General features: G+C 36.0%; 1 protein-coding gene across 2 annotated transcripts in view; it reads right to left on the bottom strand.

Annotated features, from left to right (window-relative positions):
• The window catches only part of GBE1 (1,4-alpha-glucan branching enzyme 1), a 143,417-nt gene that overhangs the window by 24,507 nt on the left and 92,760 nt on the right, over window positions 1–26,150 (bottom strand). For both annotated transcript variants that reach the window (XM_039556091.1, XM_039556094.1), the window contains exons 10-12: window positions 26,003–26,101; window positions 23,261–23,371; window positions 20,248–20,419 (exon numbers count right to left, since the gene is read on the bottom strand). In XM_039556091.1, the coding sequence (XP_039412025.1) occupies window positions 20,248–20,419; window positions 23,261–23,371; window positions 26,003–26,101 (382 nt within the window). The remainder of the gene's footprint in view (window positions 1–20,247; window positions 20,420–23,260; window positions 23,372–26,002; window positions 26,102–26,150) is intronic.

Below are 26,150 nucleotides of genomic sequence, written 5' to 3'. Positions count from 1 at the left end.
CCCACATCTCTCTTTTGTCAGATCAATTACAGAAAAAAAAACCCAAAACCAAATAGCAAGAAATAAAGCAATTCTCCTCAGAAGCGCCAACTCTGTACCTGTATTAGGAAGGGCTGGATGGCTGAGAAGATTTCTTACACAGAGGAGTAAGCAGGCACGGGCATAGTAGGCAAGACATGGCATTGCTTACCATGATTTATTTTTCAACAGAAGCAAGCATATGATGGCTATGCCCACATGCTGGTATTTAGCAGAACTATATTTACACAGGAAAAAAACCCCAACATTTATCTGGAATAAATTATCCTTTCATTTACTTATGTTTAGTGTTCCATCAAAAGAATATTCAATAAAATATTAGTGGCCTCACTGACAACAGTATTCGGTTCCCAGATGAATGTTTTCCCTTGATTGTTTACTGGGCAGAACAAGAGCTTCTGCAGTTCACACTAACATACAAGAAAAAAAAAAAAGAGTATCAAGAGAAGTTACCTACACTAGAAAGGATCTTGAGAGGATAATTATTTTATTAATCCACTCTTTGAAACTTGCAGGCCTCAAAGTTTACATTTCAGCCCCCTTTTTCCAGTGTAGAATAATATATGTCTGACGTACAACTTACTCAACCCCCTCATATAGTATTTAAAACAATAAAGTATCAATTAAACTCTTTGGGGTGCTTTTACACTGAAACAGTTGCCATTTTGCTGTTTCCTATTAGCTGCATCCTGGTAAAAACAAGAGATGACTTTGATACCGTGACATTTCCACCAGGCTCTACGTGAACACGCACAGTATACATTATTTAGTCAGGTTTGGAGCTCTTCCAAGAGCTCACTAAAATATTTAAGAACAACAATATTGCACAACACATTGAAAAGGTTAAAAAAAAAAAAACAACAACACAAACAGACAAAAAACCCCCCCCAAATCTAACAAAAGTATATAAATCAGTATCAATAAATTTTTTCAACAGAAGATGCAGTCAGAGAAGTTCTAGCTAAAACTTTCAGCATGGTGCACTGCCAAATATTGACTGGTACCACAACTGACAGGTTAATGGGCTTACAAAGTGAATTCAGGACAAGACTGGAACAGAAAGAGGTCCAAGAAAGCTGGCAAGTCTTTCACCCTGGGATATTCAACAACTAGCAGTTTTCTTTCTGGTGTCAGTAAGAATTTCATTGTCAAATTTTGAAAAAGCATATAAAAGATTGAGAAAGAAAATGTAAACTGAAGAAAAAGACCATTTAAACAGTATTTAATGCATAAGAAAGTTAAAGCTTTTTATGTTAAGTAAATAAAAAATGAAAGTTCAGTATTATTGTTCTTGTTACAGGAATAAATCTAATTACTTAAATAACTATGCATTTGCTAACAGCACAAAATGAGAAAATTTGAAATTAAAATTTGGAATAAACTTTAAACAAAGCAGGGGGAAAAATAGGCAACCTAAAATAGATGTCAGTAATCAAAACAGAAGGTGTATTGTGAGAAGGCCCAGTTTTCTTGAAACAGTACAAATCAGCCATCAGAGTATACTTCTGGTTGCAGGTCTAAAACACTTCTTACCTAATGTCCTCAAAAGAGTACATTCCCAAGATTCTTCCTAGACTCACATATCACTGCTTTGAGATTAAAGCTTCTTTCTGCCAGCTGCCTCCTGCCCTGCACCTGAGGCTGGTTCAACCCTGCCATGCTGAGAATGTATTTATAAACTTCCTAAAAACATTTGCTTTAGAAAATATCAAGACCTTTGTAATTTTAAACATCTCTCATCTGCCACTGTTTCCAGTGAACCTGGGTACTAAGGTATTTTCAAAAACAGAATTATGTGATTACTGTAAAAGTCTTTGAAAAAGCACAGCATCATATCCTACACTACCTTTTCCTCAAAGAAATGGAAAACCCCAAACAGCCACTACAGCACCTGAAGTGGTGAACTGTTGCACAGTTCTTAAAGAGTGCAGAGATCCTTGATGCACTCAGTCTCAAGGCTGCCAATGTTAAGACTCCTCTGATGCAGAAAACCAATCAATGGTATTTCTAAGTTCCCATACCAGTTATGCTTTAATGCAGATAAGAAAATGGAGTTGTTTTCTGAATGTTACGTAAGTGATTTTTGAATTTGGAAGATACAATAAGTGTTTTGTTTGCAGGAATCAGCAACCTGTTACTGTAATGTCTCCTGCTATGAACTTGCATATACACAAATACAAGTAAACATATTATATTAAAAAGAAGCAATCAATTGGTGCATTTGTTTCTACACACAATTCTACACAACACCTGAAATCTTAGGTGCAACTAACACCTAAGTTAAACCATACTTTAGATATACAAGGATATTTGCTTACGAATTAGTTGGAACAAACAAACAAATGGCAAAATCAAGCAGAAAAATAGCTACAGAGTTAGATGTACTGCAAGTGAGCTAGTCTTATTCTGGAATATTTCCAGTGTGCAATATTCTCCCTATAGGAGCCTCCACTGCAACAGGGACCAGGCTATCCCCATGTTTTACAGCAGTACATTCACTAACATTTAGGATGTGCTGCCTGTCTTCTTGCTCCTCAAACTCTTTGTGAAAATAACTGAGCAGAAGTTCCTGTTGGCAGGTTATCACTGCTGTGTTCAAATGTATGCTCTCTAGATGTATGAGAGCAGCCAGGCTGAAACATGGCTTGCACTTCAAGCACAAGGTTGCAGAGTGACAGCCTTTACTCCAGGAGTTTGTTTCACATTGTCTGATCACATTTCATTGATATCTGTTCATTCATAGATCTGCTTCACTTAATAAAGCTATCCTGGAGTTTGAGATGCCCATCTGTGAGCTTGGTCCCCAGCAGGTCTTTCAAACATGTATGACATGTCCAAGCACTACACTTCATTTGGAGATATGGAACAAATGGGAAAGTGTGCAGAGCACCAAAGAGTAACAGAGTAATCTGATATATTTGTGCTCGATGACAGCTGAATGTGAACTTTCAGTGTTTAAACATTTTACACTCCAGCACAGTTCTGGTGAATGTATTATTAACCAACCTGCTCTGAGTAAATACAATCCCTATACAATCAGGTCTGGAAATAGTTTAGTCTTAGACATTTATCTCTGAGGTGAGTTGCAAAGATCAAAGGCCTTTTCCATGTCCTTGGACAAAGCAAAAATAAAAATATGCAGAAACCATAATGCAGAGTAAAATTCAATATCCTATTCTTAAAATAAAAGTTTATAGAAAGAAAGGAGTATAAATTTTGATATCAACTTATAGAACTCTCATGCAGAAAATCTTGAATGTTAGCAGAGAATTTTACCACACTGAAAAGTGAAAAAATAGTAAAATGATTCTGAAATAAGCCACACATCATATTAGATAAGAAACTTTTTACATTAAAATCCTACCTTTCCATGTTCCTACTTCAGCAATGAAACATCATGGCAACACGTCAAAGAAGTTTTTTGACCATAATTGTATTTTCCAATTAAATACTGTTCAGAAAATAAAGATTGGGAACATACAGATGTATTTTTCAGTTGTTCGATTACTATGGAGTTTGACAACACCACTCCAGCATAATATGTGGAGTGTTTGGTCATTAAACCCAAAACCATCATTAAGGAGAAAGGCAAATATTGTGATCCAGAATTGTATGTTAGCAATGTTTCAGAATGCAGTAAGTCTTCCAAAATGACTTGCGAGCATTTTAAAGTCAGGTTTCTCTTACCGAGTGTCCTCAAATAATTTGTTTTAAGAAACAGACTCACCCCAGCGAGCTGATAAAAAAGCATAGCCCTAGCAAAATCCAGACTTCCTACTGTTCAGAAGTGCATTTTCTTTCTACAGTTACTTCAATTTCACTACTTTGCAAGAAGGCATTTGAGTTTTTATTGCACTTCTACCTCACAGCAAAAGAATGCGTGAGATTGATGCTAAATAATCATGCACTGAGGAACCAAGGTCATATCAGGTTAAGGTTTTGGGCGTTTTTGTTCGCAGTTTGGTTTTGCATGAGATTTTTGTTATTGGTTTGTTTTTTTTACACAACAGATGAAAATAAATGCCAAGTACTGACTCTGGAAAAGATTAGCCAGCTACTCCTTTGGCTTCAAGGGCTACTTCTGAGGGATGAATGAAATATGAGCCATCTGTAAAACTCAAACATGCTGGGGAAAATATAAATACCAAAAAAAACCCCACCAAAATCCACATTTTGAGATTCACTTTATTAATAGTTTAAAATAGTCCTGAGACAGGATATATCAGCTAAATAATGCATTTTTCTATACTTATTAAAGTAAATGTTATACATGACAGTATACATGAGATAAGGAGATTCACGAAAATAACTGAATGTGTAGGAAAGAGGAAGCCTCAAGAGTTTCAAATTCTCATTAGGCCTATGCCAAATTAAACAGTACATTTACATCATGATTCATTTTCCTTCTGTTTACTAGTAAATAAATAACCAAGTACCATAACCAGTTTAAACTCTATCAAGTGTAAATAATTTCCTGATTTTTCCTCTCACAATAATTTGACTCTTAATCTGGGAAGAAAATTAGCTTTGAAATACACTGATATTCCAAAGAACAAAATTACTGCTTTGCTGGGCATTTCAAAAGCATATCTTCAATGGATGGTAAATATCTATGTTGGTATAAACATAATTGATGTGTATATTAGAAGAATGTCCCACATCAACTTATGTACTTTTTGCATTCATTGTTTCAGAGTCTTTTGCTTCCCCCCACTTCATCTTGTTCATTGTTAGCTTCACAGTTTGGGGCTTTTTTTGTTTGTTTTTGTTTTATGGGGGATTTTCTTAAGATACTCTTACATAAAAAATGCAAGATGATGAGTAGTTTATGTAAGACTCTAACCAGATGCTTGAAAGCAATTTTTCTAAGTCATTTTTATTTGTTTTAGCATTTTTCAAAACTCCTAGCATACAAATCTTACAGTGACAGCATAATTTGTTGCAAGATCTCTGCTCATTAGAGTCAGTCGTAACCAGGATGTCTAAGTCAAGATTATTTGTATTGTTGGGTGGAGTTTTTGTTGGTTTTTTGGTGCTGTTTTTTTCTATGTGGAAATGGATCTTTAAATTTTCAAGTTTGGGGGTTTTTTTAGAAAGAACAGGGAGAGATCAGGATTCAAGGGTCTCTAGTACTTTGCCATGCTACCAAAGGGGCAGGTTTTAAGAAGAGTCTCATCTGTCTGATAATCAACTAATTTACTTATGACTATTACTCTGTGTATTAAAGTCAACTGCTCTTGAATGGAAAATGCATGGCTTAAACTGAATGCCTTGTCTGTAAATGAGATCTATTAATGAAGTGCACAAAAGGTGTGTATTAATGAGAAAAACCTGTGATGATGTAATTCTGACCTGTTCAAGGTCGCAATTGCCCTGGTCTTCTCTCTCCTTCTTACTAGAATAGGGACCAAGTCTCATACAGTTCTCAAAGAGTCATTCTGAACTTCTTGCAAGACACAATGTGTCTATCAGACTGCACCTGAATAACGTTAAAAATCAGAATTCATTTAAAGTCATTGATATGTGCTGCTTCCACAAAAAACCTTAAGTCTTGGAATGCTCACTGCATCAGATTTTAAAATTTACCATAGATTTACAATTGCTTCATGGGGATGTTATGCATGCACATCTTACATGAAAGGAAGTGTCATAAAATTTGGTTTTTAAGCATCTTAAACCTGATCCTTGAGCCATCTTTAGTCACAAAAAAGGAAAAGTTAAAATATCATAGCAATATAACACTTGCATATTATTAAAATTCTTTTATGACTGTTTACAATGCCAGAAGAGGACAAAGAAAGGCTGTAATTAAGAGCCTGCCTCTGAAGAGCATCACTTTCTAATACTAATCTACAATTAGTTATACCAGACTAACTGCAGGTGTTCCAGTATGATTGGCACAGTGGGCTTGTGGAGACTGCAGCTACAGTTCAGGCTGGGGCCTGAGCTTTATACATATACTGATGACCAAATGGGCTGGATTCACAATGTAAAGATAGTCTTGGCTCACCTGAACATTAACCAGTGTCAGCACAAGGGAGAAGTGGGAGAAGGAAAAAAAAAACAGAGAAGGAAATAATTCAGATACAGACGAGCAGGCAACAGTTTTGAAAGCTGAAGCAAAACCACTGCTCAGACAAAAAAGGGACTTAAAGGAATTGGTACTGATGGCACCTTTGCTGCAAGCAGCAGGTGAATTATCAAACAGGCACCAAAATCTATAGGAACTGAGCACATTAATCCAAGAAGGTGTTCAACTTTTTTTGTGTTGGTTTTTTTTTTTTCTTTGTTTGTTTGGGGCTTTTTTTGTGGGTTTTTGTGGGGTTTTTTGTGTTTTTTTGTTGTTTTGTTTTGGTTTGGATTTTGTCACTGTTGTTGTTTTTGTTATGTAAAGAGACAGGAAAAAATAAATCTCACAATATTGTGAAAACAGGCTTAAAACAAGTTGTTCATTAAAATTTAAAACATAATACAGAAACAAATCAGACTTCAGCAATAGTACCATAGCCTCTCAAAAAGCAGTTGTGGCCAAAAAATCCCTTTCTGCATGTTTAGTTATTCCTTCACATTCTCCTTCCCTTGTACTTCTGAAGAGGGCATGCCTTAAAAATCAGCTTTAAGAGACATCAGAAGAGTCACAATATGCCCTGACTTAAGTGGCATGATTCCACTCCCATTCCTTTGGGTAATCACTCTCACCTCAGCCAGAAAGACTGGAGAAAAGATTATGGACGTTTGCTCCCTAATAACAGGTCATTTGATAAAGAGCTTTTAAGAGGTACTCTGAGTATCATCATGCAGAGCTTCTGCCAATTTTCTATTCTGTCCACCAATTTTCAGGGCTTAATAGAGAAAATTTTTCAAACAACTGGGAAATCCAAGACCCAGTAACACACTCCATTTCCTGCTGATGGGCACATTACATAGGTAACTCCAGACACATAATAGCCTGTACATTAAGAACTCTAGTATGGGGCACACCACTGAAAAGTGATCCCGTGCTCTTCCCCACCATCCCTGTGGTGCAGGTGGGAGGGAAAGCTGCATTTTGGATGGTGGAAACCAAAAAAGGGATGACTGAACAAATGTCTTCATAGACAAGACCGCTAATTTTTGTCCAGAGTAATTCCCATGAGAAGGGAAGGTATCATGAAGTCAGATTGGTTATCTGTCTTCACACATGATTTTTTTCAAATACCTTTATTCAAAGGAGGTTAGGAAACAAGTAAGTAGCTGTAAAAGAACAGTCTAGAACTGTGAACTTTTGAGATTCAACTTCTAGTTAAAAGAGGTTCACCATGAGCCATCCCCTCTGTTCATTCCATTATCTCATGCTTCTTTATTTGCAGATGACAGCTATCTCTTCTGGCTTTGAAATTCAACAATTTGCTATATACAGAGGCAAACATGACAGTATTCATATTATGCTCAAAATATATTTAGATTAGCTCCAAGACCTAAATCAGCTGAAGGCATAGCTGTGAGCCTTTCAAGACACAACTAACTAAAAATTTTAGATTTTTCTTGTGACACCAAGTTAATGGACAGAAAACAAATTTACACCAATAAATAAGAATCAGAGTAGAAACTATTCCTAGATTACATTACAGCTGCTTATAACTTGATAAAATTTTAACTTGTTTTTCAGTTTTGAAACAAATACTTCTGAACTAGTATACAAAGTAATAAAAGCCATCTCATTTAGGTAGCCACCTCTAACTTCCTTGATCAACTTTTTACTAAAAATGTATGTTCATACGTATTGCTCCTTTTCCCACCCCAAAGTTTCACATAACTGCTGGAATTTATTCTGTATGCATGCATTCATTTTTTCAAAATATCATTTCCAAAAATAGTGTTTCAATTCACTGAAATAGGAGTGCATTCAAAGTACTCCACTTCATGCTGTCATTGCACTGTACACAAAGAAGTGATACAGCTTTTTTAGGGGCCAAGCTGAAAATATACTGCAACCCTATTAGGCACATAATGCTTTTTGTGCCTTTAAGACAAAACTTCCTTGTCAAGGGAAAAAGAAAACTTTGATCTCAGAAAAAAAAACCCAGACCCGCTGCCATGTCTGAAAAGTGCTGCTACAACTGTTTGAGGAAAGCCAAATATGTACAAACACCAAGACGATTTCTCCTCTCCCCTTCCAGCAATGCTTTATGGAAATTCAAAATGACAAAGGCAAAACACAAAACACAGACAAGAACCCATTAGAGATTACTTGCACAAAGACATTTTGAATTGGACATATGAAATTTCTCAGTAATGATTTTTCATTCCTTTGTGGGTTCTTTCCTTAAAAAAATAAACTTGTTCAAGTGATAAATGCTTTACATGGATTATCTATAAAAAAGGGGAGAAGAATCCTCTGAAACAAGTAAAATTACACCTTGTATCTGCAAAAAATTATTTGCCAATGTCATTACTCATTTTGTTTTGTTCCATTTCATTCCTTTACACAGCCACATTATGGTGGTAGCTTATTCCAATACTTGTTTTCTTATTTAGATCTTAATGGGAACATTTTACTGTCAGAAAACAACATATCCTTTGAAAAACCTACTATGTCATGGTAACAGCAGGAGGGGAGAAGACAGACAGGGCCCTAGCAGGGGCCTAGTAAAAACTTCTCATGTCTCTGAGCCCAGCCTCGGGGTATCTCAGACATGGATCACATCACCCATTCATAAACTGGGAAATGAAAAAAAACCACAAATCAAAAACTTACTGAGAGACTATGATGTGTAGACAGCACCTTTACTAAGATAAATTTTATGTATTTCTACAAGCCTCTTCCTGTGTTTCAGTTTCCAGAAGCAAGCAATGGATTTAGTTCTCTACTCTCATGTGCAGTGTACAAACCAAGCAATAGCCATCTGTGTAGGAATTAAAAACCTAAAAATACAGTCTTCCTGGGCTACAAATATAAAAGCAACCAGTAAATACAAAAAGGGAATTTCACAATTTCTCTGAAAACTTCAATTATGTATGAACTCCAGGAAATGAAAACTATTTCAAATGAAGATACTCCCTGCTTCACATTTAATCAGGACACCCCTTTCCAACCCATAAATAGGAAAGCAGGATATTAATAAACTATACTGTATTTCTAAGACTAGTCACAGCCAGAACTGTAACAAGCTTAGTGCAATATTGATTTTTCTTTCTCTTTTTTTTTTTTCTCTCTCCAAATGGAACAATAAATTTCACATACTGAGGAAATTTGCACAAATAAGGCAAGTTTTCTTTACATCTATTGAAATTAATATGTCAGTACTCTGGCATGCTTCTCAGCTTGTGTCTTTGAATAGTCATAGAATCATTACAGTTATCTGCAAAGTCCACCACTAAACCATGCCCCCAAGAGCCACCACATCTGATGAACACCTCCAGGGATGGTGACTCCACCCCTTCCCTAGGCAGCCTGTACCAGTGTCTGACCACCCTTTCAGTGACAAAATTTCTTAATACCTAACCTAAATTTTCCCTGGCACAACTTGACAGCATTTCTTCTTATCCTACCACCCCCACCTGGCTAAAAACTCCTCTCAGGTGGTTGTAGAGAGAGATAAGGTCATGTCTGAGCCTCCTTTTCCCCAAGCTAAACAAAATGTATTGAAAACTACAGAGTTTTAAAGAATTAACCACTCACATATTCAAGAAGATATACAAAAGCTGTTTAAGTACAGCTAAATAGTACACAAGGAGGAAAAAAGCATGGTAAGTGAAGACATGGAAAATAGAATATACATTCACATCATATTTTGGTATCTATGAATAACTAGCACTTGCACTATCTTGGGTTAGACGAAAGAAAAATGTGAGTTATGGAAGTCCACCCATGTTCAGACATCTGCACTTTTCCCTTCCAGCAATATTGTGTGCAATTCCTCGCTTGCTAAAATGGTGGCAGCCATTAGGAACTACAATAAATAACCCATTGTGAAAATAAACAAGAACAGCTCAGCTTGAACCAAGTTTTTTGTTTGTTTTTAGGAGCTCAAGATAAATAGTGGAAAAGCATGCTGCCAATCCAAGAGTGTACGTTAACACAGGTTAGTATTTTCCACCAGATATCCTTTTTTCCCCCCATTAGTGTTTTGAAATAAGACCATGCATTTCTCCACTATGAAGATAAAGGTTGTGAGCTTAAGCTGCGCAAAGAGTTGCCCTATAATACAACCATCAAGACGATCCAGCCTTTCCTGCAGTATTTTGTATTAGCAGTTAGCTGGATTAAAAAAAAAAGAGAGGCTTAAGGGAGCTGTTTCATAGTCTATGGATTGACTCTTAAATCAGGAGTGAGTGGATTACTAGATTGCTTTTAAATAATCTCTCTAAAAATGCCACTTGAGAAGATTTCTATGAAAATACCTTGCTTGCAGGACCTGCTCTGAATTTCACAAGAAGATCAGAATATTTATCCCAACTGAGTAGAAGTTTCTAAGCTTCTAGCTGTAAAAAGACTGCAATAATACTTTTGGCTTTGTGAATAATCCTGTTCTCCTTGAGACATTAGTCACTTGCCCTGTTACTCCTCCTGCCCTGCACTTTTAAGTTGTGCTTTAAGATAGAAGTGGTTTATATTCAACAAGGCATTCCAACTCAAAAGGTACCTGGACTATATGGAAAAACAAAAAGATCAAACAAAACCCCAAAAGCAATCCCCCTCCAACAAAATTCATTTCCTTTTCAGCCAAAAGTAATTTTATTGTCTTCATAAACTCCCTTTCTAATTTACTCCACTATAAATTCCACCTCTCCCTTCTTGAAAGCTTACTAAAATCAGCTCTGTGTTCATACTCAAGATTAACCTCATAACACTTAACTCTGAAGTAAAACTAAAATACCTCATTTCCACTCTATTCTCTTGATTTCCATGAGCTCACAGAAAAAAATATTACCCTGAATTATGTATAGGAATGCATCTTTTTAGCTGGAAAGATAAAGTGACTGCCGTGGGCTAATGGCGCCCTCAGTTCAACACCAACCTGACTGTGCACTGCCTTCACCCTCCCACTGTCCTGATCCTCGTCCTACCTTGCACACCTCTCCTCCCTCCAACACCAGCACTCAGCTACCTCTCTGTGACTGATACTATATAAGAACATTTTTCCATTAAATGTCTTGCCACATGGAAGCACACCAAGTGAGTTAGAGTGCTTTCAAGCACTTTTTCCAAACTTCAACAAGGTTATAACAAATTACAACAGAAATGTAGCTCCAAGACAAAGCATGTTGTGATACATTCCAGTGACACCTGATGCCCACACAGTTTTAAGAAAGAGGGTGTATTTAGATCAGATATTAGCAAGAAATTCTTTATTGTGAGCGTGGTGAGACACTGGAGAAGTTGTCCAGAGAGGTTGTGGATGCCCCATCTCTGGAATTATCCAAGGCCAGGCTGGATGGGGCTCAGAGCAACCTGGTCTAGTGAAGTGCCCCAGCCCATGGCAGGAGGGATGGAACTAGATAATGTTTAAGATGATCTTTTTGTTGTTTCCCTTCCAACCCAAAACATTCTACAATTCTATGGAATTTCAAATTGAAGATCTCAAAGGACATCTGAGAAAGACAGGTCAACATTTCTCTAAGATGTTCTAGTGCTAATATGCTTTGCTCTGCAGACTTTACCACTTCTCAGGAAAAACAGAAAATACCTTGTCTCTTGAAGATCAATGCAAATTTAACTACAATGTTGCTCAAATTCTCATTCTAGCAAATTCCTCTGTGTGTGTTGGATTGATGGCCTCAAAAAAATTGGGACAATGAGAAGATTTTAAGCTAATAACATCTTGTGAAAATAAGCTCTTGAACACATAAAGACGCCTATTTTTTTATTCCAATGTCATCACAAAGTGTTATCTCAGCTTAAGCTACATTGATTTGAGGAATTAATGACACTACTGAGATGAACTCATTTCAAATTACCTCAACTGCACGCATTAAAACCCAAATTGGAATATACGCCTAATGATCTATTCTTCAGACTTTACAAATACAAAATGTCACCTGCTCAGTTCATGTCTCAAACCAGGAATTCCTTATGGAGTAACACATGGGGTTTAATTCTATCTGGCTCTGCACTGCCCAAAACCAGTCTGAGAAAGAGCAGTGTGTCACCAGAGACAGGCTTGTGATTAACAGATTCCTCTGCATGCTCCTGCACCAGCTCACTAGAGTCTGATGTTGCTCAATTACTTGATTTGGATCATCTCTCTCTATCTCTTTTAAAACCAGTCTACAAAGTATAATCAGAAAGAAATTTTTTGCTCTTTGGTAGATGGCTTTGAACAAAATAGTTCCATTTTTCTCTCAGCCCTTTCCAGACTTCTGAGTACAGACAGACTGCAAAAAGCAGAAGTAAAACATATCTGGGTGTGGTAAGAGGCTGCTGCGGCTTCTTTTCAGCACTGGGAGTTTCAGAAATAAGTAACTTAGAACAAGTACTGATAAATTATCAGCATCAAAAGTGCATGAAGTACAGTGAGCAGTAGGGAGAAAAGACAAAAGCTTTAACATCCATGTCATATTTACCCCTGCCTGCTTACTCTTTTTTCCCTGCTCTTACACATAAACTTCTAGCATAGATTTAGTTTTTATCAGGTGCAACACTCCTGTAGACACGTGGCATCCAGGAAATGAGTGACCTCCTGCACTAAGCATTTCATTAATGACACTGATAAACTCAGAAATTAACTTTACTCATCTGCTTTGTGACATGGCAGAGGCCAAGTTCTGTGTGAAAACTACATGTTATTACAAGAACTTATTGAAGAAGGTACAACAGAGAGAAAATCCCCCCAAACAAGTCTATATCTCTCTCAAAAAGGTAAATTATAATGGAGACCTGAATACTGGACTTCAGTTTTATCAACAGATCAATTTAAAAATCTTGAAAAAATACTTGAAAATCTGAAAGTATTTTTAATTTCCTTTCAGTTTTGCATTATGTCTTTCAACCAAGGACCCAGAGCACTCGAAGTCTGAGCAAAATCAGCTCACACCACCTTACAATGCAAAGGCTCTTTTGAAGCACTAATGATTAACAAATTGTTCATAGAGTGAACCAAGCTTTATGCTATTTTTAAAGTAATTGTAATATGTAAGAGTTTAAAGAACTTCAAGAGTATATAAACAGAAGATATTCAAAGCATTTCGTTTGAATCAAAGTTAGCCACAACATAGAAAGTCTAAAATGGCTACGTTTAATTGCTTACACAATGAATCATCGAGTGAAGAAACCTTTATGCACAAATATAGAAATTTGCATATGTAGATACAAAAAAATTTTCTATATATTATCAAATTTTAAAAACTTAGCAGTTCCATCCTACTAGGCAAATATATTGTCTTTTACTCAAATCTTAATTTCGTACAATGCCTAAAGTCTAATCAAAACAGATTCTTACATACAAAACTCTGTGTTTATATGCACAACTCCCAAGAAATTTAAGATGCATTTTTATGACAGAGCTTTTACTACAGAGCTTGCATTCTGAATTTAAAAAAAGCAAGAAAGTCTAAAAGTCAGGTAAATCTGTTGATTTTAAATGTATTTGAATTTAACATCAAGAAAATGAAAACAAAATACAATTTGGTCAGATTATTGCAGTCTTTGGATCTATCTTTAATTATATTTTTCCATAAAAGACATCTAAGTAAAACTAATCAATGTCATTTGTAAATACTTTAATTGTAGTTTACTGTAAATAAATTCTGAATCTTATAGTTATGGAAAGAACAAATCACCAAACAAACACAATTATGTCAGGAGAGAATAATAGCCATGTCCTGTAGAGTCAGAAATCAAGGTGTGAAAAAAGCTTTTCATAATATGATTTTTTTCATAATTTCTGTAATAAATCGCATTTTTAAACAACTGAAAAGAGAAATTCCTCTAAAAATCTGTGCTGAAAGCTTTAATACATAGTACAGTTATAATATATAGTGTAAAGTTATATAAAATAAAAATATATAGAGGCCTATTTCTGTGTTCTTCAAAACAACAAATAAAACAACAATAAAGCAAAAATGAAGGCTGTCATACAAACAGAAATAGAACTCTTGTAACTCCAATAACTTTGAGATTTATTTTACAACTTCATTCATTATTCTTTAGCAAGCCCTCATATAACATCAAGTATTATATTAGCAGACCAGGCTGCATGCATTCACACACTGGTAGAGGAGATGTCACAAGTCTGAAGCATGAGCTGTACAAATCATACAACATTCAAGGCAACAGATGGAGCCCTAGGCACAAGGCTTGAGACACTAGCAGAAGTTTCAACAGCAGTATTTCATGGTTAAATGATGCCAATAAGCATATTGATAAATTAAATAAATAAAATTTAAAAAAAATAGCAGTCTCATCCTTAAAAAAGCCCAATACCTTGTAAGCATGATGTCAGAATGCCTTGATACACTACAAATCTTCTCCACTGGTAATGCAGTCATATCCAATACCCAGCAGATGTGGGTACAAACTCAGGAAACATCAGCATTACTCAGAGAAAAATAAAGTACCACTCATGTCAGTGACCTCAATTAAGGCTATTCCCTCTACAATCCTGGAAAATCCTACCTGGATTTCAGTCCATCAACTCACTTGCAGCAACTGTTGATTCTCAAGCAGTTCTGAGGATGCTGCTGGCTATGAAGGTTTCTGTTTCAAGGTTTCTGCCTTGAGAGGTCATAGTGTGGACATGGATACACCATCACATCCAGACTGCTGCTGCTAATAATTTTATTTATTTATTTGAATAACATACACACATGTATAGTGCTTTATTCCCGACACTTTCCAGGAGGATGTACAATCAACTCCCACAACAGATTCCTAATATTTGGACATACTTAATTTGTGAAGAGAGGTGGGATAAGACAGGTCTGTGGGATATTGAGTTTTAAATTATGAGACAGTCTCTCTCTTTAATTGCTTTTCTTCCAGTCACTCTAATGTGTTTTGAGCAAGTGTAGCAATGAAGCTTGTTTCAATCAACTCTAAATGAACAAATATTAACATAAAACAAATAAGGCATTATGACATTGTGCTTCAGTTACAAGGTGTTGGGTTTTTTTGCACCTCTAGGCCTTGCAGAAGAAACTGTCAAAGTGATTAATGAAGCCTAATAGATAAATTTGGATTCTGCCCACTGCCACTGCCCAACCCAAGTTGTGAGTGGGGCTGCATATGGGGGATTATGCAACAAAGTTGTAGGTGGTCTGTCACTAAGTCTCTGAGAAACTGCAGGGATGATTTCAGATTACACCCTTGTTTTTTACCTTTAAGGGAACATAATTGTTTTCTGTCAGGCTGCCAGGGAATTAAAGCACCCCCTGGGACTGGCAGGACATTTGTCACCTATCCTAGGCAAGCATACTAAGAAGGATGACTTCAAACCACCTCTCCTAAAGCTGCAGCCTGTACCAAGTGAGCACTTCAAGGCTGCTTATCAAGAGGAGTTGACTGAACTGAGCAAGTTTGAAGAGCATCTGCTCTCCAAAGGCCACTCTTTAGGTGATGGTCTAAAAAGTCACCCTGTTACCAGTGCACAGATGTAAGAAGCATAAGAAAGTGATCAGAAGAAAATGTAAAAATGCAACATGCCAAAGGGAACCAAACTCCCTTAGGTTTAAGCTAAATATCCTTGTTCTTGATACAACTCCTTTTTCACCTAGAATGGGTAGCAATAAAATAGTGGTTCAAATTCTGTTTAAAGTACCATTCCTATTTATATCACTGTATCATTTTTATTTCAGGTTTTTAATTAATATTCTCAAAAAAAATGGTACACACCTTTCTCACACTGATATTGGTGCTACTAATACAGTTTTTGTACCATTCCTTTTCTTGTTTGTCAATATTTTTTCAAGAGCCTGCTGTTATGAAATTCCTTAATTTAAAAGTAAGTAGCTGAAAAAATATCTAAGTTTCTCTCTCTAAAATACTGAGGAATAGATGATGCATAGCATTTTATTTTTAAGGGTAAAGAAAGAACAAGGTCTCATCACAAGAAACCACTTTTGGTGCATGCAAAACACCCTAAGATTATAGAAGGTGGATAGAACTACTGAGTAAATGAATTAACAAGTGGGAAAGAGGAAACTTAACAGACAACTTTGATAGTACTGAAACAGGTAAACGTCAACCCAAACAGTAACATCATCAGTCAGTGCTCATGATGGCAAAAAATGTTCTAGTTACTTCAAATCACTTCCTAGCTATATATTGATATATTTATATATATATATATACATATATAGTCTCAGAAGTTGTTTTTCAGGGAGTGAAACTTGGCCTCTGGAGTCTTAATTAAGAGTTGTTTTACTATGGGAGAGTCATGAAAAATAGTACTAGAAGTTCATGTAGGAACTAATCTCCATTTAAATCAATAGATTTGAGCTTAAGCCAATTTCAAACAAACAAACAAAAAAGAACCAAGGAAATTATTGTTAGCAAGATGAAAAGCAAGACCCTATAGTGGCATAAAACAGTAAGTATTTGTGCAATGAAGGATCTAAAGGACCCAAAATGCTATTTTGGGTATGTATATTCAAGGCATTAAAACAACTACTCTTGCTTGTCTAAATCTAGACACAGATATATCTTGCAAGACAAGGAGAGACCATGGAAATAAGTCCTCTGAAGAACTGGCACAGCTGTTTTACACCTCCTGCAGGGTTTCCCTAAGTGCAGGGCACATGCAATGAACAAGAAAATAGAAAAGGAACATTTAAAGAACAGCAATTACCGTTGTCTACAGCTTGTCTTCAGGGGCAGAATGAAAAATGAAGCAAAAAGAAAATGCAAGGATGCAGAGACAGAACAGTTTTGTAGTGGTAAGTTCAAGTATTATTGTCAGGAAATATGTATGAGTCTTTACACTGAAGTTAAGCATTGCTGGGTAACAACAGTGGTTGCTTTATTTTCAAGCTGAGATCAGAAGATTCTTGTAATACTCTAGAAGTCTTATAACAACTTCTTCTAGTCCTTGTTTAGTGATTGAGGAATTTCGCTCAATCTCAAGCCCTTTTGTTACTTTGTAGAGGACTAAAATTGACAATTAAGAATTTCAGTGAGATACAAAGTTTTTATTTTGGATTTGTTTTCAAATCCTGATATTAGGGAGGACAGAGATCTATGGCTCTAAATATTTTTGCATATACTTTTCTGGTTTTAAGTTAATTAGATGTGCATGGTATTCCAATATAATTACAAATAAAAATACTTGAGTAGGAAGAGAGAGGTTTTTATTATTTACAATTAAAAATACTACTTCCACTATTTAATATACACACATTGTAACTGCTTGAGCCTATAAGTGTCATTAAAGTTCAGACATTTAAATGTGCATTGTCTATGTCAAGGTCTTCATAGAAAATTAGTAAAGAAAGAAACCCCTTAAGAAGCAAACATATGTGCTCCTAACTAAAGCATTGTGTAGAAGAACTTGGAATTTTTGTGATTTCCTAAAACTCTGTGACAACTTCTGACTCGTAACTGGTCTGTCTCAGTATTAACATCAGTCTAAAACAGGAGCTGGGTTGCACAAACTACAGCTATATTGGGATTGTTGCTTTCTACCTGCTCTGAAAGAAGAGAATTTAGACACAGCAAAGTTTCAAAACAATTGCTACTTTTTTACTATTACTATGAAACAAACTGGCCTCCCAGAGAGTGCATTCACTGCAACAGGACGTTTATCATTTTCAGCCAAGCATATGGAGTTTTTCCCTATCTAGGTTAAGTCTTCCATGCCAGATGCACACACGAAGCCCAAGAGATCACTTGGAAAGCTGCACATAAAACCAAAACACAGACTGGAGGAAAGAATACTCCCAAAGGTTTTTGTTACAAGGGAACCAATTTAGTGAAACAACAGAACTTTCCTATCCACATTAAGGTTTGCATACATCACTCATTGCCAATACTGGGATATAAGCAAGTGGGAAGAAAAATAAAAGCCTCCAGTGAAAATTAAACATCCAGAAACATGAAAAACAGAATCACAACTTCCAGGATTTTTGCAGTGGTTTCTTAGAGATACATATAAGAAGGACAGAGAACACAGAAGACAGTGTGAAAAGTGAGAAAGATGAGAGAAAGCCACAATTAGTGTTTGATGCACAACTTCTACCAACAGGAATCTGCTTGCACATATGGAGCCCAAACGATGCTCCAACATGTGTCTAATTAAATATTATTCCAGATCTTCAAAGAGAAATTCCAGGATATATTTGAGAACACAGATTTCCACTCCTGACACAACATTTTTTAGATGAGGTTTGCTCTTCCTTAAGGTGAACAAAGCATTCAGAAAGCAGGGTGTTTCTTTGCTGTGTTTTCAGAGACAGAAGGGGCAAGATTCTTAACAGAAGGACCTAGGGAAGAACAGAGGCACCTGGAATGCCTTCTCCAGGCATTGTGAAAGATTTCCACTCCTTCCCCCACCCCACAGGAGGCTTCTCTTTCTTACCTTTTGCATTCACACAAACCTGCAAGTTAAGAACTCATTTGTCACTTTATTTGCTTAACTAGATAGTACGTTGCTACATGAATTTTAAATCCACAGCATTCTGAATTTATATGGTTTCTCCTCCAACAGTTATTACAGTCTTTTCACCTTTTACATACAGCAAACTATAATATAGTTACTGAACCATTTGCAGTACTCAGAGATACCCAATATTAATTGCTCAATCAGCCAGCATTGACACACTGGATTTAACATGCCATATTGCATTACTGATTATATTTCTAATCTTACTAAGTCAATCTGGGGCGAAGACACCTGCAGTTTAGCTGGAGTATTTTGTAAACACCTGCCTCCTTAACTATTGTAGTACCACTAGTTTGGATGGAAGCAGACACCTCATACCTTGAACATTTTGGTATCTGATTGCACATATCATAAATATTCATTTCATTAACTCTTCTTCATCTTAAGAAAGAAAAAACCAACCCTGCATTTTATTGGAAATAATAGTTTTACTGGTATGCATATAGTGAATTAATTTGTTCTGTACCAAAGTTGCTTCAATTATTTTTAAGAAAATCAACACAGTATTTTCTGAATCTTCTCCTAATACAAAGAAAGAGAACATATACCAGTACAGGCATGCTTAAATCCAGTGTTGCCATTGTCTTATGTCTGTCATTTTGTTAATCAGAAAATATGATGTTAAATACACCGTTATGGAAGAAGAGCAGTGTACTTCCAGCAGTCCCCTTAGACTTTATATAACAAAACATTTAACCACAAAAATAGAAGACAATACTAAGCTAAAATTTCCATAATTTTCAAGTGTTACATTATCAGAAAACTGAGATGGTGATTTTGTAGCAGGCTTTCAGTCTTTTTTTTCCCCATGAGACTATCCCAACTGCTATACAGAACTAGTCAGACCATATTACAATATTTTTACTCTAAAGTAAGAACTATTTTGCAAAGATATTACAGGACTGAATGTGGTAAAAAACAACACAAACAGCTTTGGAATTTTGGATGAAGTTAAGAACATTGAACTTTTAAGATGACGACATGAAACTGTAACTTGCTGATTAAATTAGACTAACAATTGAACTTTCTTGTAGCAACCATGTTTAGGAAGTAATGCAACAGTTTTATTTTACAGCTTATGGACCAGAAGAAAGTACCACTAACTTACAATTTCTGTGCTTGGATAGCAGAATGTGCCTCCTTTGTCTGTGATTTGTCCTTGCCTACCTCATTAAGCACTAAGAAGGAAGGAAATAAGTCAACTGATTCCAGACTGCTTCCTGACAATTAATTACTGAAATAAGCACAGAGCTATCTTCAGTAAATTCACTGTTACCCTAAAAAATTTAGGGGTGTAAAAGAATAGAGATGAAATTCAACCCAGCTGCATGAGCCACAGCTCACCACCTGACAAACTTGCAGAACAGCACTTAAAATACTAGTCTGAGTTGTAAAAGTTATTTCTCTTACAGTTAGGAACCATCTTGATTTTATTTTCTTGTCTTATAATGCATCTTACAGACAGAAAAACAACGCATATTACCTTTTGTAATAAATCTATAAAAGCATTTATGCTCCAAATTTCAGCACTGTGATAAATACTGTGGATGTAAGATGATGTCAGATCACTTTATTTCCCTGCCACGCATTCTGTAGATGAGAAAATGAGAGACTTTTTCCTGAGATTACTTACCCATGAAGTTCAGATAGCTCTCTCCTCCAAGTGCATGAGTAATGAGACGAATCATTTTATGAAGCTGTATCCCACGATCAATAACTGGCGTCAGAGGCATGAGCACACTCATGTTTGTGTACATCTCTGCATCCATCAGGCGAAAGGCCAGTGTCTTATCACCAACCAGTGCCTAGAACAGTTCAAAAAGACACTGAAGAAAACCCTTGGGTGTAATAGAACTGTTTCTAAATCTTTTATTTATTTTTTTAAAGCAGGAGGTCAGTATGGGGAGGACTTGCAAGATTGCTGAGGAACAAGGACGTGGCTCAGTGTGCATGATACAGCCCCTGTTCCTGAAGGAAACATCCTGCCACTGCCCATCAGGTCACGGTGACCCTACATTCTGATCACTGCATCTGTGCATTGGGTGATGTGCAATATAGATCTCATCTGCTGACAAAAACTGAAAGATGTAAACTGAGGCAGGGATGTCCATGAGCTGAGTTGGTGTCAGCCCCAATTGTCTGTTTTCCCCTTGCCATCCTCCCTCCCTTACTGGGGCTCCTGGATTGAGTGTACATGATAATGGACCGGCCACTGCCTAACCCCTGGCCCTACATTTCACCTGATGGGATCAAACTGCATAATTACTTCTAAGAACTCTTTCACCTACAGATATCAAATGTGAAACATCAGCATCAACTCAGTGAGTGAAAAGTGACCATTTGGGAATTTTTATAGGAAACACAGAAAATAAGAAAGCAAACGTCTAAAGCAAAAGTCCTTGGAATGCAAAAATAATTGGGTAGTAACAAAACTCTGATTTAGATATGCAGAGTGAGTATGAAGGATTCATTTACATGCAGTCAAGAATGTGATTGGTTTTCTGTGATTTCACACAAAAGAAAAAGCTGAATTACTAACTTGCTACTTGAGAAAGGCCACAAAATGCTACTCTATGTATTAGTAGGCAGGTAGTTAAAAACATTTTGGAGCATTTATATTTAAATAGCTGATTTTTGTTCAATTAGACCAATTCTTATTTCATACTCTTGAAGGAAAACCTACTAAATTCCAGAGATACAGATGGATTGTAAACAGGTCTAGCTGAAAAGCACCATCATCCTTTCATTTTCCAACTGACAATATAACAGCATATCTAGATTATTCCCTTAAGTAAAAAATAGTTTATTTAAAGGGAAAAAAAATCCCTATGCAACAATGACAAGACTGAAGACTGCAATGAACAACTATTTTCTGGACTCAGAATGTGGCATTTGTTACTGCCATTTAATATCCCCTAATCTTTCCATTGGAAGAGAAGCTAAGTGCTTTCTGTGGCAGCTGGGATTTTATAAATGGATGTATTTCCTCCTTCAATGATCTCTTTGCTACCCCAAAGAATCTTACTCTGTTTAGTTTTTTTCTTATGAAAATCAATCTGCAGCTGCTATTCCTCTCTCACAGCATTTTTTCCAGTATATCCTTTAAGATACAGGACCAAACCTGCCTCCAACACTCAAGATGCACACAAACCATGAAAGACTGCAGTGGCATACTGATGGTGCTCTTTGCTCCATTCCACTCATAATAATTCCAGGACTGCATCCGCTTTTTTGACAGCTATTAGCTTTGGAGTTGCTGTTTTCACACTCTCCTTATAACCACAAGGCCTTGTACTCTGACTGGCAACAGCCAGCTCCTAGCCCATTACATCATGTAAGAAACCAGGATTGTACCCTCACATGCATCACTCCAGACATCTTTAGACTGAATTTTATCTACACTTCCTTTTTGTTTCTCTATCCTACTTTTCACACATCAGCCTGATGTACATCCGTAATCATTGTTTTATTTTCATTTAAAATAATGAGATTTTTTCCCAAAGTATGACATTCTAAACTGAAATTTCATAGTGATATGGAAAACAACTCAATTGCTAAAAATCAGCATGAAATAAAAGAACAGCAACAGTAATGTTTTATGTCATGTTTTAGGGTGAAGGATCAGTTTTGATGAAAGCAGCTTATCATAGAAAAATATGCATTTCCAAGTAATTTCTGAAGTTCTTTACCAGAAGAATGCATTAAATGAACACTGCAACAGACTCTGAGATTAGAATGTAAATAGGTACACAAAATGGATATAATGAATGGTAAACTCAGAATGCACTTCTTAAAGTATACAACTCGTTTCGGACACTTCTGTTGACATTCATTGTTGAAAGTACAGGAATTAAAATATCAACCTCTACTATGTAAAGGAAAGAGTTGAAGATAAGTTACTTAAATAAAATATCCATTTTCTAATAAAACATTTAAAACTCCTAATTTCACAATTCCCAAATTACGTGTTTGCTGACTCTTCAGAAACAAGGGTTAAAAAGATTGTGGGAGATGAGTGTTATCCACTTTTTTGTTATTACTTTTTCATTTTTCCACACAAAGAACTATTACAATTGCTGTGGTTTCAACCAGACTGTTACAGAATATTTCATTTAGGTCTCAAAAGAGGATGTTTGCAATCCAAGTTACAAACAAATTTCTTAAATTGGGATATTGTTTACCCTTATCATAAGTAGTGTTCCAGCTTACTTAACAGAAACTGGATTTTCAAAAGTATGGGTTATACACCTTTGACTTGTCTCTTAAAAATAAAATAAAACTGAAAACCAACTACCCATGCACTCCAGGAAGGATTCCTTTAGGAAAATGAAGGATTTTTATCGCAAAATAAAAACACAGCAAAACCAAAAAAAATAAAAAACCCCCCCCAAACAACAAAAACAAGAAAAGGAAACAAACCAACAAAACAAAAAAACCCCAGAAACAAACAAACAAAAAAATAGCAACCAAAAACCACCAAAAAACAAAAAGGTAAAAAAAAAAAAAGAGCAGTAGCCCAAATCTACCTATTTCTGAAATTCTTGCCATCCTTCTCAACTCCTTTTTCATCTTTAAAAAATAAAGCCCACCAAGCCTCTAAACAAGATCTTTTACTTGCTTATGAACAAACAAACAGCTGAAAATACCTGGTCGTGACTCTCTGCATAAGCAATGTATTTTTCTTCATACCGTCTGTTTGTTAATGTATGCACAATATTGCCCATATTCCAGTCTTCATCTTTCAGCTCCTTAATTATCTACAGAAATAAAAGAAAGATCTCTGAAAAGTTATTGATGTTTTAACTAAAAGCACATAACATCATCCTGGCACAGAAATTTCTAATGGATTGTGAACTGTGTTCTTGTGTTCCCAAGTTTTGAAGTGATGAGCTTTCTCTGATAATCCAAAGAGATTTTTTTTTTTCTTTTCAATTTTATCACATAATGATAATAACTAGAATCCTTTGTTTCTCCTCTACCTCCCTGGGGAAGCACGGACAACAGGAGTTGCCATTTATCATGTGACTCCTCTGATACAGTGGATAATGTGTTTGATAGGACCTGCAAGAGAGCACTGCACCAAAATCAAGGAAGAAAAATGTGGGCACACACCTGCCTGATTTACAGTATCAGGAGATGCTACCCTGGCATGTGGGAGCTTCCAACTAAAGCTTAACCACTGGGCAGTGTGGTGCCGCCACCTCTTGATTTTTAGAAATTGAAACTAAATCCCACTAATAGGAATTTTCTGCCTCATATCACATTATTTCCTTCCTCTGCTAAATCTAGCTCAATGTCATTGTTAGTTTTTTCGTTTTTTCTACAACACTTTGTAGACCTCCATTGATCACTACGACTTAAATGCATATATGCAAATATATAGACATAAAAATAGAATTGATAAAAAGGCAATAGCACCAAGATGGCCAATATCACGCTGTAAAATTTAACATTATAATTGTAACTGCCCACATACTCCTAAACAGTCTTTTCTTTCCCTTTCTTTGTGGATTTTTTTTTTTTTTTAAGTCCATAAATTCTGGCTCTGAACACATCCAGAGCCCTAGGCAGCATCGTGTTATGTACTACATCTATCCTTCATCTGAACTAGTACAGCCACTGCTGGGACAAACAGTTTCTCTTTCTTACTTTTACAGATCCTTCAGAATTCTTTCATGGAATCTTTTGGAGATTCTCTAGTTTTCAAACTGATTTTAGCAAGTTGCCTAGAAAACTTAATAACTATTAACAGGTATGTACTTAAAAACTGGAGAGAAATGAGAGCAAGCAGTCTAGGAGAGTTTGATAACAGCTGATAAACTCTTTCTAAACTTTTCCCTTCCAATCATCTCAGCTTTATTTTTCCCTTCAAGAAATGTGGTAACAAACTGCCATCACCTCTTTCTCTAACTCCATCTCTCTACTGTGGTCACTCATATGCAGTTTCCTTGGCAAGAAGCTTCCTGCCTGCATCACTACAAGTTCTTGTACAATCCCAAGCATAACCGATTTGCACCCAACATCTCATCAGTGTCGCATGCTGCCCCATGTCAAGTACGTTTTTAAGCTGGAAAAAGTGACATTTCCTCCAGTTAAACAACAGAATTTACTGCAGCACTATTATGTTTCCTATCCAAGTACTGTGAATTAAATTAATCAGACCATATCAGAGATTGCTATATCAGATTATCAATTTTTTTCACTTCTAAAATTCTACAGCCTGTTTTTTTCCCCATGTAACATGAACTTGGCCACTTGCATTTTGCCTACCCAGGAAACTGCTCATATTGCCTGCTCTAAAGTGTGGTAAGGAACAAAGTAAAAACCAAAAAACAAAATAACAAAACTCCAAGAAATGCAAAAAACATCACAATTAGGTATTTATTGTTAAAAAAATATGAGCCCTTGCTGTATTCCAGGACCTAAATATCTAAACTACACATTCCAAATTTTAATGAAGCTGTCTCTGTTGGAAAAGCTGTCAAGTTTATCTTCAGAAAAGAGGTCTGAAATCTGTTTTTCAATTGCCCTTCTACCTCCTAGTTACAAAATTGAAAGATGCTGAAGGTAAGTTAATTTTTAAAATTATTTTTAGCTACTCACTATATTTATTGAAGCATTAATGTTCATATAAAACATTTATTGTTTTCAGATCATTGTGACAGCCCAAGGGATTTGGGTGTAATCTTCTAACTGAAAAACATTCTCTAAAACATCACTAGAAGCCTTTTCAGATCACTTGGGGTTTTATGCCTTTTCTTGTGACTCTCTATATGAAGGAAAAGGTGATATAAATCCTTATTGTAGTCAGAACTTACTAATATCTTATTGTTCTTCAGCATTTACAGATTTTTATTACTCTTTTTGTAACCCCCTGTACCAATTGCAAGTGTTTGTGTAATTCACTTAAGTCTACTTTGCTTAAACTTTCAGGCCTATCTATATTCAATGCCAATTTCTACATCTAGTGTCAGGAGGGTTTATTGCATGTTTTTGGAGTGATTCTTTATTGGGTATTTTTTATATTTATATGCATATAAACTTTTTTAAACTACCTGTTCACATTCAATATAGATTACACATTCTACAGCTGTTGCAAGATACAGATCATTTCAAAGAAATTGAGTTTATGTGTATTGTATGAAGAAAACAATTATCAGCTGGAATGCAAATCCCAGCTCCTGAACTTCCTCACCTGAAACCTACATAACATCTGACAGCTCTCATTTCAGCCTGTAATACCTGTGCTCAAGCCTGTCAGAATTTATTTCAATAGCACATTAACAGAAGAGAAAGCAAAACTTGTCAGAAGGGTTCAGAAGTGTTTATGTGTATGCACTGACAGAGAAACTTGGAAGAGCACAATGTATTTCTTAGGAAGTTCTCACCTGTATCCACTTATCCGGAATGGCCATGGCAAGCCGATAATCAAAACCCCCTCCTCCCTCTGCGACAGGCCGACAGAGAGCTGGCATTCCAGAGACATCCTGAAACAGATCAAACACCCCACAACATAATTTCCACAGCACTGAAAAT

Source organism: Corvus cornix, chromosome 1 (genome assembly GCF_000738735.6).
Source record: "Corvus cornix cornix isolate S_Up_H32 chromosome 1, ASM73873v5, whole genome shotgun sequence".
NCBI lineage: Eukaryota > Metazoa > Chordata > Aves > Passeriformes > Corvidae > Corvus > Corvus cornix.
The sequence above is the reverse complement of the archived record's forward strand: the minus strand, read 5'-3'. Positions and strand labels throughout refer to the sequence as shown.